Genomic DNA, 11,955 nt, shown 5'->3' on the forward strand with positions numbered 1-11,955 from the left:
TTCCATTAGGATGTGATAGTGCTTAGACAAATGAAGTAATAGATAATTGGAAAGTCAATTGATATAAACTTTTATATTGTATTGGCTTTTATTCGCCTAAATGCAAACAATTATGTCAGAAGTTTACTCTACGCGGGCTAAGTTCAAGCTTGCGTTGCACCAACCTCTAAGTGCCGGCGCTATTACACTATCAATTAATACTCAATTGTTCTCCAGTACCGCTTAGGTAAATACAATGTGCGCGCCTCGACTTGAATTTTGCACTATGCGAAGTACTATAATCACGAGAATATCGCATCGGTATATGCGTCGGTATATGTAGATGAACCCAGATGCAGCATCTCTTATCTACCGAATTGCAGAGCTGCATGTCAACAGCTTAGAATGTATGACCTGCTAGATGCACGTAACCGCGGTGTGTTCGTACACACATGTATAGTAAATGGGTTCAATTTAGCAGACCGGGCGTGTGGAATTCGTGTTGCGTTATTCGGGTGAAATACTGCATTTTTAACGCTAAGACACTGGGTCCAGAAAGTCTTCAGGGGTCTGTTTCTCGTCGGTCACGGGCTTACCTCAGGTTTGACCTTGGCTCCATTCTTGAATATTCCTATTTGAGAGAATGTGATTGTGGTAAGAAACATTCGCTTCTTAAGATGAGTAAAATGTAAACAAATAGATAGAAAAATATATCGAAATGACTGTATAATGAGTATTGTCAATCACTTGGGTTTATCCCAGTCTTCATGAAATCATTGTTGACTTCGTCCAGCTCGTCCCGTGCATACGGAACATCTCGATCACAACCACGCTATCGTCCATATCGTCTGTGATCTGCATTAGTGGACCAGTGGAACCGGAAAGGCTACCTAAATCCCGTAACAGTGACTGGTTTGCCCCATTTTTGCCAATGCCCCCCTGATAATCATAGACAATTTGACATCACAACTTGAGTTTAGCAGACTGGCAGAAGAGAGCTGAAGTTTTCAAGGAATTCTGTTTCTTGTTTCAGCGACTTTGTGCTTCACTCCGACAGTCCGAAGGCTCAATCGCCGCTAGCTGGAAAAGCCACTTGCTTCTTGAAGATCATTGACCGCCGATCAACGTGGCTTTCTAAAATAGCATCCTCGCATGAACTTGACTCTCGGTTTCCAAGATTCTGCCAAACTCTGAAGCTCTAACGTCAGAAGTTCATTCCGATCGTGTCTGTGCGATAAGCCCTAATATTATGTACAGACATCTAATACATACATATGTAAATGCATACATACGCGTGTATTGGATGCGTGTACGTCAAATAGACACTCATAGCTAACTGTTCGTTCGCTCGATATGTAATGCGTACCAGTTCCGGAAGCAATGGACCGGATGCAAGGGAATAACGCTCTTCTTCAAAGTTTGATTCGCGAGCAACTTGTAGGATAACCTGGTTGCCTACAATACCGCGCAGGCGAATTTCCGGTTGTTCCGAACTTCGAAGGTGCCTACACGTGAAGTTCTGATAGGTAAGGTCTTCCAAGCCGGGACATAATGCTACATATTGATTTCTATCCATGTCCCCACTGGCTCGTCCCATGCCAAAGACGGGATTACCCATGCTTCGAAGTAACGAACTATCGGTCACATCGGTCCTATGGTCAGCCCAATGAACCCACTTCGTGGACGGAGCCGACGCGTGTTGAGCAGGTACATTTCACAGATGCCTTTTGCAGACGACTTCCACGGCACGGCACAGCCTCAACCTATTTTGAGCCTTTCAAGCAGGTATCGGCTCCTGCAAAATGCCGTGGCTGTATTCCCGAAAACGCGTCTTATTCGAACTCACTGCAGTTCGGTGGTAAGACCTTCAAATGAGACTTATTTTCGAGATCTCCACGCGAGTGCAGGTACCCGAGTGAGATAACAAGGTTCTTCCATCTTATCTGCCTCTACCACTTTCCTCCTTGAGGTTTTCATATATTATCGTTAATATCTTGATAGTTTTCTTTATATAGTAAGATGCTTTCAAGATGTTTTCATCTAATAAGAGATGAAACCTACCAATACCGTTCATTCACAGCATCAATAAGATCAACAGCATCGTTAGCAGCAGGATGAAAAAAAAGAAGAAAAAAATCCGCGAAAGGTATCCACTTAGCCCCCTGTATCGATCAATCAATTAAAAGTAGATCACCTTCTCTTCGAGATGACCCTGTGGCTGAAACGTCCGGTCAAGGGTCTATCTCCACGAGGGGCTAACGCGACGTGCAGATTCGCTACTCGGCCCTGTTCAATGAAGGGAGGCGAGAGGATTCGCATATTGCAGTTGATGGTCATACGTAACAGATCGAGCAGGCCTCCAGGCCTCTAGGGTTATTCTCGATCAGCACAACAGACTCCCGTTCCCATTTTCCCCTTGTTTCCCTTCCTTGTTCAATCCAACAGAAGTCTCGTTGGAAGCTCTAAAAAACAACGTTAGGACCCCATAAATGCAGAAAGTCATTCCTCTTCGGCTCGTTGATACTCTCCTTGTGGATCCTTCGAGCGCGGTACCTGCATCAGATGCGCTGTCATCCCTAGACTAGTAAGTACGCCAAAACCGTAGAGCAGGATCAGGTCAAGGGTACTGGCAGACGCTTGGTGAACCCACCCCCGATTCGACGGGATATCACTTATTACATCTGCAACCCTGATTGCAGGCCCCCGTCTCTTTTTCCTCGACCTTATCGGACGAAATGATCGGGCAGTGTAGACGACTACGAAGTGTCTTCCGTCATTCTGGTATCACAACGCATGTTGTTTCGCCCTTCTCACCCCTTTCTCCTATCAGACCCTCTTATCCCCTCGCATCCAGGATAATACGTAGCCATGGACCGTCCTACCCTCCAAACCCCTAAGACGGGTCGCTCGCGTTTCTCAAAAGCGTTGCCTGCCCCTCCACCAGAGTTGGAAGATGACAAGCCACCGAAGGCTTCTCGAGACCCTCCATCTTCGACGTACTCGCCATTCCCGCCCAGGAAGGATAGTGTTAGCGTAAGGACCAACACCAGCATCAGCCAGATCAGTCCAAGTATCAAGTCGGATTTGAATTCGCCTCTACCCTCGCTGCCTCCCACTAACACCATCAACACTAATATAATGGCACCCACTGTTTTGCAAACGCAGACTCGGTCTATTCCAAGGAAGCCGGTGGGACTGCCTGCAAATCCAGCCCCGGTGGCTGGGGCTAGCGCTGCGAAATCTAAGAAGATGAAGCGCGTCTCTTCCATATCAAGTCTCTTATCGGCCTATTCCAATACCTCGTCGGACTCTGTTCAGCGGTCGTCGCAAGGCAGTGTCTTCACAAAGGATAGCGAACCATCAAATTCACCCGAACGGGAGGGAATGAATGATCCCCAACAGTCGCTGTCAAAGACTTTGCCGGTACTTCCAAGCAATCCATACGCAGATGAGCTGCCGTCAGTGACGGATGAGATAATAGCAGCGGACTTCCCACCGCCGCCACCATTGAAAGACCCAACTCGACCGGGTACGCCTTCGAGTTCCCGGCCCGTAGATTCATTCCCGGCACCACCCCGATCTGGTACTCAAGATGGAAGCCCTGCGTCAGCGACACCTAAACCCGTAGGTGATTCACCACCGAGAAAAGAGATCTGGCGTCGGCGTGCGTCAGTCAAGTCAGACCGAAGCCTGCTCGTCCCGGAGCTCAAATTAGCTGATTCACATGGTTCTACCGCATCCACAATCACTTCACAGCCTCCAGCTGCTAACACCGCCAATACCGATCTTCTTCCACCACCACCAATTACACAAACAAGTAGCAACACCACTTCTCCGTTGCCTCCCAGAAGCGCTTCACTTCCCGGAAGGAATATTCGGCCAACTAAACCTGAACCGCAACAAGAAGACGAGATGCACAGGCTTTCGTCAAAGCTCAAGGGGCTCACCACCCGAAGCGAAAATGCTAAGAAACTCGCTAAAACGCCCAACAGCTCTACCGGAACTAAGGATGAGTTGGCTAAGTCTGCGTCTAAGGCGCAACCCGAGATGAACCCCGCCGCTCCTATTAAAGATCAGCCCAAGGTGGAGCAGTCTATTAATGCATCCAGAACTCCAGCTGAGACGGTTGTCCATGCGCCTAGCCCGGCTACCGCGTCGCCGGAACCTCCCCCAAAGGAGTCCGCGCAAAAGTCAATTTCGCGCCGACCCGTCGGAAGTCCTGTCGAGACCCAAAAACCGGAGGTCCATAAGAAGGGAAGCTCGTCCGATCTAAGAATGCAGAACCTTGGACTCCCACGTCACCCACGATCTGCGCGAAGCAACTCATCGTTGCGCTCACCCCAGACCACTCATGATGTTCAAGAGGCCGTGAGACCTAGGGTAGTACCGCAACCGCAACCGATCCCAACTATCGAGATGACTACCACGATGCCGGCCGACTCTATTGAGCCGATGAAGAAGCCTGAGCTCTTCAACATCGTGACGGCGCTGAACGAACCCAGCATCTCGCCGAATCTGATGGCGGCCGATCGCAAGCCTTACCGTAGAGTTTCTCCAGATATGCACGCTACCAACCTCAGTGACATTGGCGAGTCTATGGAGAACGTTACCCCGGAACATGCGGAGAAAGTGAACGAGGCGCTATCTCGCTTCCCTCGAAATATTAGTCAGAACTTTGCGCCGACCGATGCTGTCTGGCAAGCTCCTCCTATTACCTCTCAACATCACAACTGCTACGTGCGCCATTCTAAATGGGTTCCGGTTAAGAACTCCAACTATCCATTGGCGTGTCAAACATGTAGCGTCCAGGACACCAACTCGCGCAAGACTTGTTCCTGGTGTAATTTGCGCGTGTGTTACGGATGTCACGAGAGACTTATGGGCCGCTACAAGGCCGACCTCCGGGCGTTGATGCAGAATATGGAGACAGACCAGATCGAGGAGAAGCGCCGTGAGAAAGGGAAGCAAACGAGTGCTGCCTAAACCATCTCCTTTTTCGGGCTGTTATGTTCGGCTCAAATGCCGCATATCGTTGACATCGACTTCGTACACTACCATTTCTCTACTTCGACTTTTCTTGACACTTCGAATTTACCTTGGCGGTTTTTCCTTTTCGACATTCACCGTATCTCGAGTACAGAAGTTTTCTATACAAGAAACACTCTCTATGCTCGACGATTCGTCTATTCTATTCTTGAAGGATTATGGCCAGAAAAGAGTAAAAAGGGGGGGCTTTGCATGCGGACTGAGGCGTTTATTGGTACGATGATACCACTATGCGATCACCATTGATCGATGTATATATGGCGTGAATAGGATTCATAGGCCATGATCCTATGCTTTTGAGGAATAGGGGACATACTACGAAAAAGGAGGCAAATGGAAAGAGCACAATGGGGATTCCTGGCTTGAAGCCGGACGATGATACCTTTTGCTATAAATGAATTGAAGTGATCAATAATTCAACTGTTCTTGCTTAAGATCTTATGTGAAGATAAATGTGAAGTTAAACCGCCAAGTTCTGAAGTTCCTAGTCCAACATTTGGTAACCTTAAACTTTATATTACTTCATCTATAACACCTTCTCGTCTATCTCCCCACAGATCTCTTACCCGAAAGTTTAATTCTAAATACCGAGACATGCGAATCTCGTAGGAAAGACCTACTTGCTGTAGGTATACCATCTAACAGAGACCAGGTGTAGTTACAAAATAGCTTGTGATTTTAGGTAATACCCGTTATATATCAAGTGGAAGGCGTAACGTTAATGACGCCTCATGCAACCACCCATCTCAGCTCTGTCACTGCCCAAATCCATATTGATAGCTGTCACTGGCTACTAATTAGCGGGGATCTCTGTATGTCAGGTACGACGAATTTAAGCCCTATGGGTAATCGATAGTGGGGACTAGAGCTTAGGTTATCCATCTCTCCACCACTAAGGTGCACCTAGGGTAGGAACCATGGTAACTTCGAATTCAATTAAAGTCGCGTGCACGGGACCAAATACAATCAAATACTACAACCAAATAAGAAACAAAGACCCCTAATCCTAACCGAAACACCAAACACCCGACATCTTATACTCACCTAAATAAAAGAAACTTTTTTGTTTTATAGGTCCTTATTATGTCATCCTCAACCGGCTTAGGCCGCACACGGTCAATTCGTAAACCGACAGTTGGCAAAGACGATGTCAGCAAAAGGGACGGTCCCTCGGTACGGAGCGAGGCTAGGGGACATTCGCCTAGCCGACTACCGGTGAAGCCCGCGATGACCACACGGTCGGCTGCAGCGAGCGCGGCAGCTTCCTCATCTACCGCCGCCTCGCGAATTAGAGCAACGAGCTCGACTATAAGTAGAAGCGTATCCAATTCTCACACCAGGACTTCATCCACAAGAACAGATAGCAGCGGAAACACTGCGACGAAACCCGTGGGCAGAGCAGCCTCTACTCGTGATCGTGACAGGCCGCCAATTACTTCGACGAACCGCACCGCGACCGGTCGACCGCGATCCTCTGGCGGGCCACCCGCAACGGCGGTCGCTACCCGACCGGGACCGGGCCACACACGAGCGAAATCCAACGTAACGAGCCTGACGCCGGCCACGACACTTCGCCCGGTATCTCAAGTATCTCAAGGGACCGTCACGACGACCTCATCCGGCGGCCGGACGAGTCCGCCCGCAAGCACGATCACAACGAGTTCCAAAATCCAGACGCGCTCGCAAACCCGGCCACGCCAAACATCCCAATCTCACTCCGCCACGACAACCAGCACCCAGGCCCCATCCCACGCACCCACCACCGGTCTCGCCAGCCGCCCCGCCTTCAACACCCATCAGCAGCACTACAGCCCCGCCAAATCGCTCGCCCCGAAACCCCTAACCTCGACCTTCCTCGCGCCCCCCTCTCCGTCCAAGCTCCCCGCGAACGTCGCCATATCCGCCGAGACGAGCCGCCTGCAGACGGAGCTCCTGCAGCTCTCGCTCCTGCACCGCGACGCCGCCGCCGTCGACGGCGAGTGGCACGCCAGCGCGCGCCAAAAGCTCGGCGACAGGTTCGCGCGGCTCGCCAAGGACAACGACGCCCTGCTCGGCCTCGAGCGGCGGGGCGTAGAGGCGCGGAACGTGGCCGCGCTCGCGAAATGGGGGAATCCCGGCACCAGAAACGGGCTGGGACTAGAGGAGAAGATACAGATCCTGGACGAGGTCCTGAACGGGGTGTGGCAGCTCGGGGAGCCGGGCGGGCGGTATGCGCGGGTGGTTGCCGGTTTCGAAGTTTGGGCCGAGCGCATGGCGGCCATTGTTACCGCGCAGCGGAGCGACAACGTCGATGTCCTGGTCGAGGGCGACGAGGTGCTGTTCCTGGGCGAGCTAGATGCGGGTTGGAAGCACGATTGTGTCAGTCTTCAGCGCAAGCTCGAGGGGTGGCGTGTTGCGCTACGAGATTTAGGTGATATCGACGATTCTCCCCCGGACACCGGCTCGGAGCTAGAGTCGCGTTCTAGCTTACTTCGCATGGTAGACGGGTGTCGGGCTCTCGTCCACGATATGCTGTCCGAATTAGCGGTGATGGCGCAAATCGAGCAGGACGCGGCGCGGGCGGAGGACGAGTGGATAGAGCGCACGAATAGGGCGATAGAAGACGAGGACGATGATACGCCTGCGGCGCGGGCGTACGTGCCGTTGTGGAAGCTGGCTACGTGATTTACTATCGTCACCTTACCTGCTTCCCCACGTCTATTATACCTACCTACCTACCTTTTCTATCTGTGTACCTTAGGTGTATACTGTGTACTATAAGTCAAATTGATGGCATAATGGGAAACGAGAGGATACGATACGAAACCGGAACGGCGTTCAGAGCGATACGTTACATGCGTACTAATGATTAAGTAATGATAATAAGATAAGAGTGAACTAATCGTAATGCGTATGATGGCGATGCGATTGGTTGGTTTCTATATATCTATCCGTGTGACGAGACGAATCGCATTTAAAGAGAGTATAGGGAAGCAATATAATCCATGATATAGGGTTGTACGAGGCGGGCAGTAGCAAAGAACTGGATTAAAAAGAGAACAAGCGTAACAATATCGAGCTATGAATGCAAACTGCCCATCGACCTGCTTTCTAGAAGAGATAGAACATTCCGAACTCGTAGTAACGTGAAAACTACCTTTTGTAGCAACCAGTAGCAAGTATACCAGCCACTATCTCAAGACATAACACATAACATTTCCATAAACATCACTCCCCAATCACCGATAATTCAACTCCGGATTCGCCCTAAAATTGCACCTACACCTGCACTCAGGCACGGGACACTCGACATGTCTCGCGAACCACTGCCTCGCGTGGTCCAGATGAAGCACGTGTTCGCACTTGAGACAGAACGTGGGAAACCTTGCGGCGACCCTGATCTGCGGATCGGGCGAGGCCTCGGGCTTATCGGAGCGCGGGACGCCGACGACCTCGAGACACACGACGCACCGGGGCAGGTGGCGGCCGCAGTTGGGGCAGCTGACGCCGGCGTTGATGTTCGTCGCCGTGAGCGGATTAACCGCCGTCTGCTGGGCCTTGCCGGTCGACGGAAGGGCCGCGCCGCCCATCTTCGAAAGCTCGTACTCGGCGTCGCAGTACACGCAGCGCAGGGCGATTTGTCTAGAGGGTGGCGTGATGGTAGGGATGCCTCCCCGCTTGCTTTTCTTCGTGCTTTCCACCTCGAACTTGGTCCGTTGCATGAAGGCTTTGTGACGCTGGAGATAGGCTCTGTACGCGTTGCGCCACGCGCGGCATCGGTAGTCGTTGATGTATTTCGGTGAGCATATGGATAGAACCAGGGTAGCCGTCTGGACGTCGTTGAATTTTTCGATGTATTTTGCAAAAATATCCACAAGCTTATCTGTTATGCCCGTGAGTACGATTCCTTCGATATCGCCCGTCTCTATCGCTTTCTTGAGCTCTTTATCGAGCCACTGAGTAAGCTTGGCGTCGTCGAAATATCGAAGCGCCACAAATGTACGCTCACGAAGAGGTAATGATTCTTGATCTGCTATGTATTCCCAATTATCTGTTGCGATGATAGACGATATAGCTCTCAGATATGGATCTGTGTTAGAAGCGGTCGTGTCGTCGAAGTTTAATCGTGGTTTGCTGATACTTTTATCCTCTTGGCTTTTGAGCTGTAGAGCCAAAGAGACAAATAGGAGATTCGGATACTCCGCGCTAGCTTCCCTAAGTATTTGGACTGCTTTGTCGAAATCGCCTTCAAAAAGAGCATGGGCAGTTCTCATGGTGTGCCATAAGGAATTTCTCTCAGAAGGCAGCATATCCGCGTATTCGCCGAGATTTTCATCGGGCGATCTACCCCATCCACAGATCCGTAAGGCAGCTAATCGCTGTGGAAGCTTTTTGGTCTCGACGCCGTCGTATATTGGTTGTCTTGATCTCCGATTTATTTCCTGCAGGCAGCGCTCCCATGCCGCAAGATCTGGAGGCCTGGTACCATCTAATAGCCTTGCCGAACCGTTCAGTCCTATAGGGCACATTAATTTTCGCTCCAAATGGAAATTATTCTTGTAACAAACCTAGATCGCCGTTCCATATGTTGCAGACTCCCATATAACTCAGATCGATTCCTTGGGATACCATTCCCATGTCATAGGCAGCCTCGTCAGCCCCTAAATCTATTAGCATGTAAATGCAATACGTCGAGGAATGAGATCCATACTGGAAATCCAACCCCATAATTCTCTTAGCCATGGATCATCGGCAACGATGTCCCTATTCGCAACATAATCAAATAGATATTTCTCTTTAGAACGAAGGAGCATCAGGTGGTCCAGGATCACTTGTGCTTTCTTAGGGAACCCTTTTGTGTCAAGTGTTGATGAGAGTAGTCGCTCATGTAACTCTCTATTTGATGGCAGCCCGTTGAGCTTTCAAACGCAGGTTAGTCAAGAGTTATGGGCAATATAGTGTTGTTAATGGGAATAACAGTACCTTATCATCAGGCTTCTTAGAAGTCTCAAGATTTTCCTTGGAATATTTTCTCAAAATTCGTAATTTATCGGCTATCTTGAAGGCATTTGCGAATGATTCCGCGAGTTCTATATCGCTGGCCTCTGAATCATATATAGGATCGTCAGTAGGTGCAGGAGACAATAACGCTTCCTGTACTATAGCGTGGGGAGATCCTTTGTCGACTCCAAATAAGGGCATATCTTCAAAGGCCCTGTCGATATTAAGTGAACTAATCATATCAGAATACTGCGCTGGTTCGAAACTCATCAGAGAGTGATAGCTATAGCCCCCTTTAAACGAATCAGTACTGACTGAGTACATACTCATATAACAGAATGGCTTACCTTCTAGTCCACGGTGAGGCGCCTTCCAAGGTATCATCTTAAACAGATGTTCCGACGTGTAGGATGGTTTCTCAAGAATGTCAAAAGTTCCATTGGCTCGCAAGACTATTGCTCGTGGCGTCAAAGCGGGAGAATCAAGATTCAACCAATCAAATGAGACGATTCTCTCATCCTTCCGATCTCTCACATAACTCATATCTAGCTCGTAGGATCTCCTGACCTCGAGGACTTCGGGGCTATCCTTAGGATGCACGTCAGAAGGGATAAATTCTTTTTTGATGTCTAAAACCTTGAGCTGGCCAGTTCGGGAGAGGACAGCAATCAAGCCGCTGCGATCTCTACAGAAGCGTACCGATCGTGTCAACGATCCCCTGTCCTGGAAATTGGCATCTTTGACGTCGATTGCCCTATCGATATTGAGAGCAGCCCCCCATGGTAGTTCGTCTGTATCGACAGCGTCGAGGTAGAAACGAGAGGAAGACGATCTCGAGGTCGCACGTCGATCCCAGATTACTAAGCCTGGCTTGTCTAAGGAAGTCGAAGCGAAGTAGTTCTGGTCCGCATAATCAATTGCCAAATTGTTGTTACACTTGGTCGCATAGTTTATTACTGCGCCTTGTGGATCTTTAGACTAGTTAGCAAGGTCCCAGGAGTACTATCCAAGATAATCTCTACCTCGTAGGTCGTAGATCCGAATACCCTGATTTTTAATACCGGCAACTAGTACCTGAGGGCTATCTTCGAAGAATTTGGTGCTTGATATAGAAATACTAGCCTCCAAGCCGATTACCGGGTTCATCGAACCCTCGAGGGATTCCCAAGTAGCCCCAGACTCCAATGCCGTAAGTTTATTTACGTCGAAGATTTTGAGACACTGATCATTTCGCACACGTTCCAGCCCGACGGCTAGCAGAGTGCCCGTATTGAATGCTACCGCCTGGCAAGTACGTGTAATCCTTATGGGGAGTTCAAGGTGAGCGCTAGAATCGCTGTGGAGGTTTATAAGATCCACGGTACCACTCGCTGTCCCGATAGCAACGAGTCCGCGATGAGCGGGAGACCAGTCGTACGTGGTCAACGGAGGTATCTCATCATACTTGGATGTCTTATGGAATTGGAAATTGCCCGGCTGCGCATGGCCGGTGGGCTCGTATAGCTGTACGACTCGGTGTTGTAGATTGACATGGAGGAATGTATTGTAGTTTGGGTTCGGGGACCACTTGATAAGGCCTGGCTCCGGTCTATCCATCTTAGAAGATTTGTATTGTGACATTATTTGAGAGACCTCCCTCTACTAGCTCATAAAGAGCCAAGACGGGTGATCATGAGAATTGACCAAAATTGATAGTTGCCATCGTTTGGTGGATCTCGCACATGTCAAACTAGTGAGAGTACCTACTCGATGAGGCCCATAAGGAACTATAAAGAACCTAGTGATGAAGGAAGAAAGCAGGTCGTAACTTGAATCCATTCAAGTCATCTCTGTTTAGTAAAGAGCTTATAGCTCATTGCAAAGCTTCCAAGGTTGTAAGTTGTAGGTTGTCGTCGTGTTAGCCCCTGCACATGGCGATTCGACTATCGATAAAAGCTCCAACCCCGCCAG

The 11,955-nt window shown here is 49.6% G+C and overlaps 3 protein-coding genes across 3 annotated transcripts; 2 read left to right on the plus strand and 1 right to left on the minus strand.

Annotated features, from left to right (window-relative positions):
* Positions 1 to 2,285: 2,285 nt before the first annotated feature.
* Positions 2,286 to 5,445, plus strand: F4807DRAFT_257095 (uncharacterized protein). The gene has a single exon (XM_047994448.1). It carries the CDS (start codon positions 2,848 to 2,850, stop codon positions 4,960 to 4,962), a length of 2,115 nt encoding a protein of 704 aa, XP_047857792.1. The 5' UTR covers positions 2,286 to 2,847; the 3' UTR covers positions 4,963 to 5,445.
* A 426-nt stretch (positions 5,446 to 5,871) lies between these two features.
* Positions 5,872 to 7,966, plus strand: F4807DRAFT_257111 (uncharacterized protein). Its single transcript, XM_047994450.1, has one exon. It carries the CDS (start codon positions 6,109 to 6,111, stop codon positions 7,687 to 7,689), a length of 1,581 nt encoding a protein of 526 aa, XP_047857793.1. The 5' UTR covers positions 5,872 to 6,108; the 3' UTR covers positions 7,690 to 7,966.
* F4807DRAFT_257107 (uncharacterized protein) lies at positions 7,967 to 11,901 on the minus strand. Its single transcript, XM_047994449.1, has 6 exons — positions 11,028 to 11,901; positions 10,353 to 10,976; positions 9,988 to 10,298; positions 9,716 to 9,923; positions 9,573 to 9,665; positions 7,967 to 9,520 (listed from the first exon to the last, which is right to left on the minus strand). The coding sequence occupies exons 1-6, from the start codon at positions 11,623 to 11,625 to the stop codon at positions 8,244 to 8,246; spliced, it is 3,111 nt and encodes a 1,036-aa protein (XP_047857794.1). The 5' UTR covers positions 11,626 to 11,901; the 3' UTR covers positions 7,967 to 8,243.
* Positions 11,902 to 11,955: the final 54 nt, after the last annotated feature.

Source organism: Annulohypoxylon truncatum, assembly GCF_022578515.1.
Source record: "Annulohypoxylon truncatum strain CBS 140777 unplaced genomic scaffold F4807scaffold_4, whole genome shotgun sequence".
Taxonomy (NCBI): domain Eukaryota; kingdom Fungi; phylum Ascomycota; class Sordariomycetes; order Xylariales; family Hypoxylaceae; genus Annulohypoxylon; species Annulohypoxylon truncatum.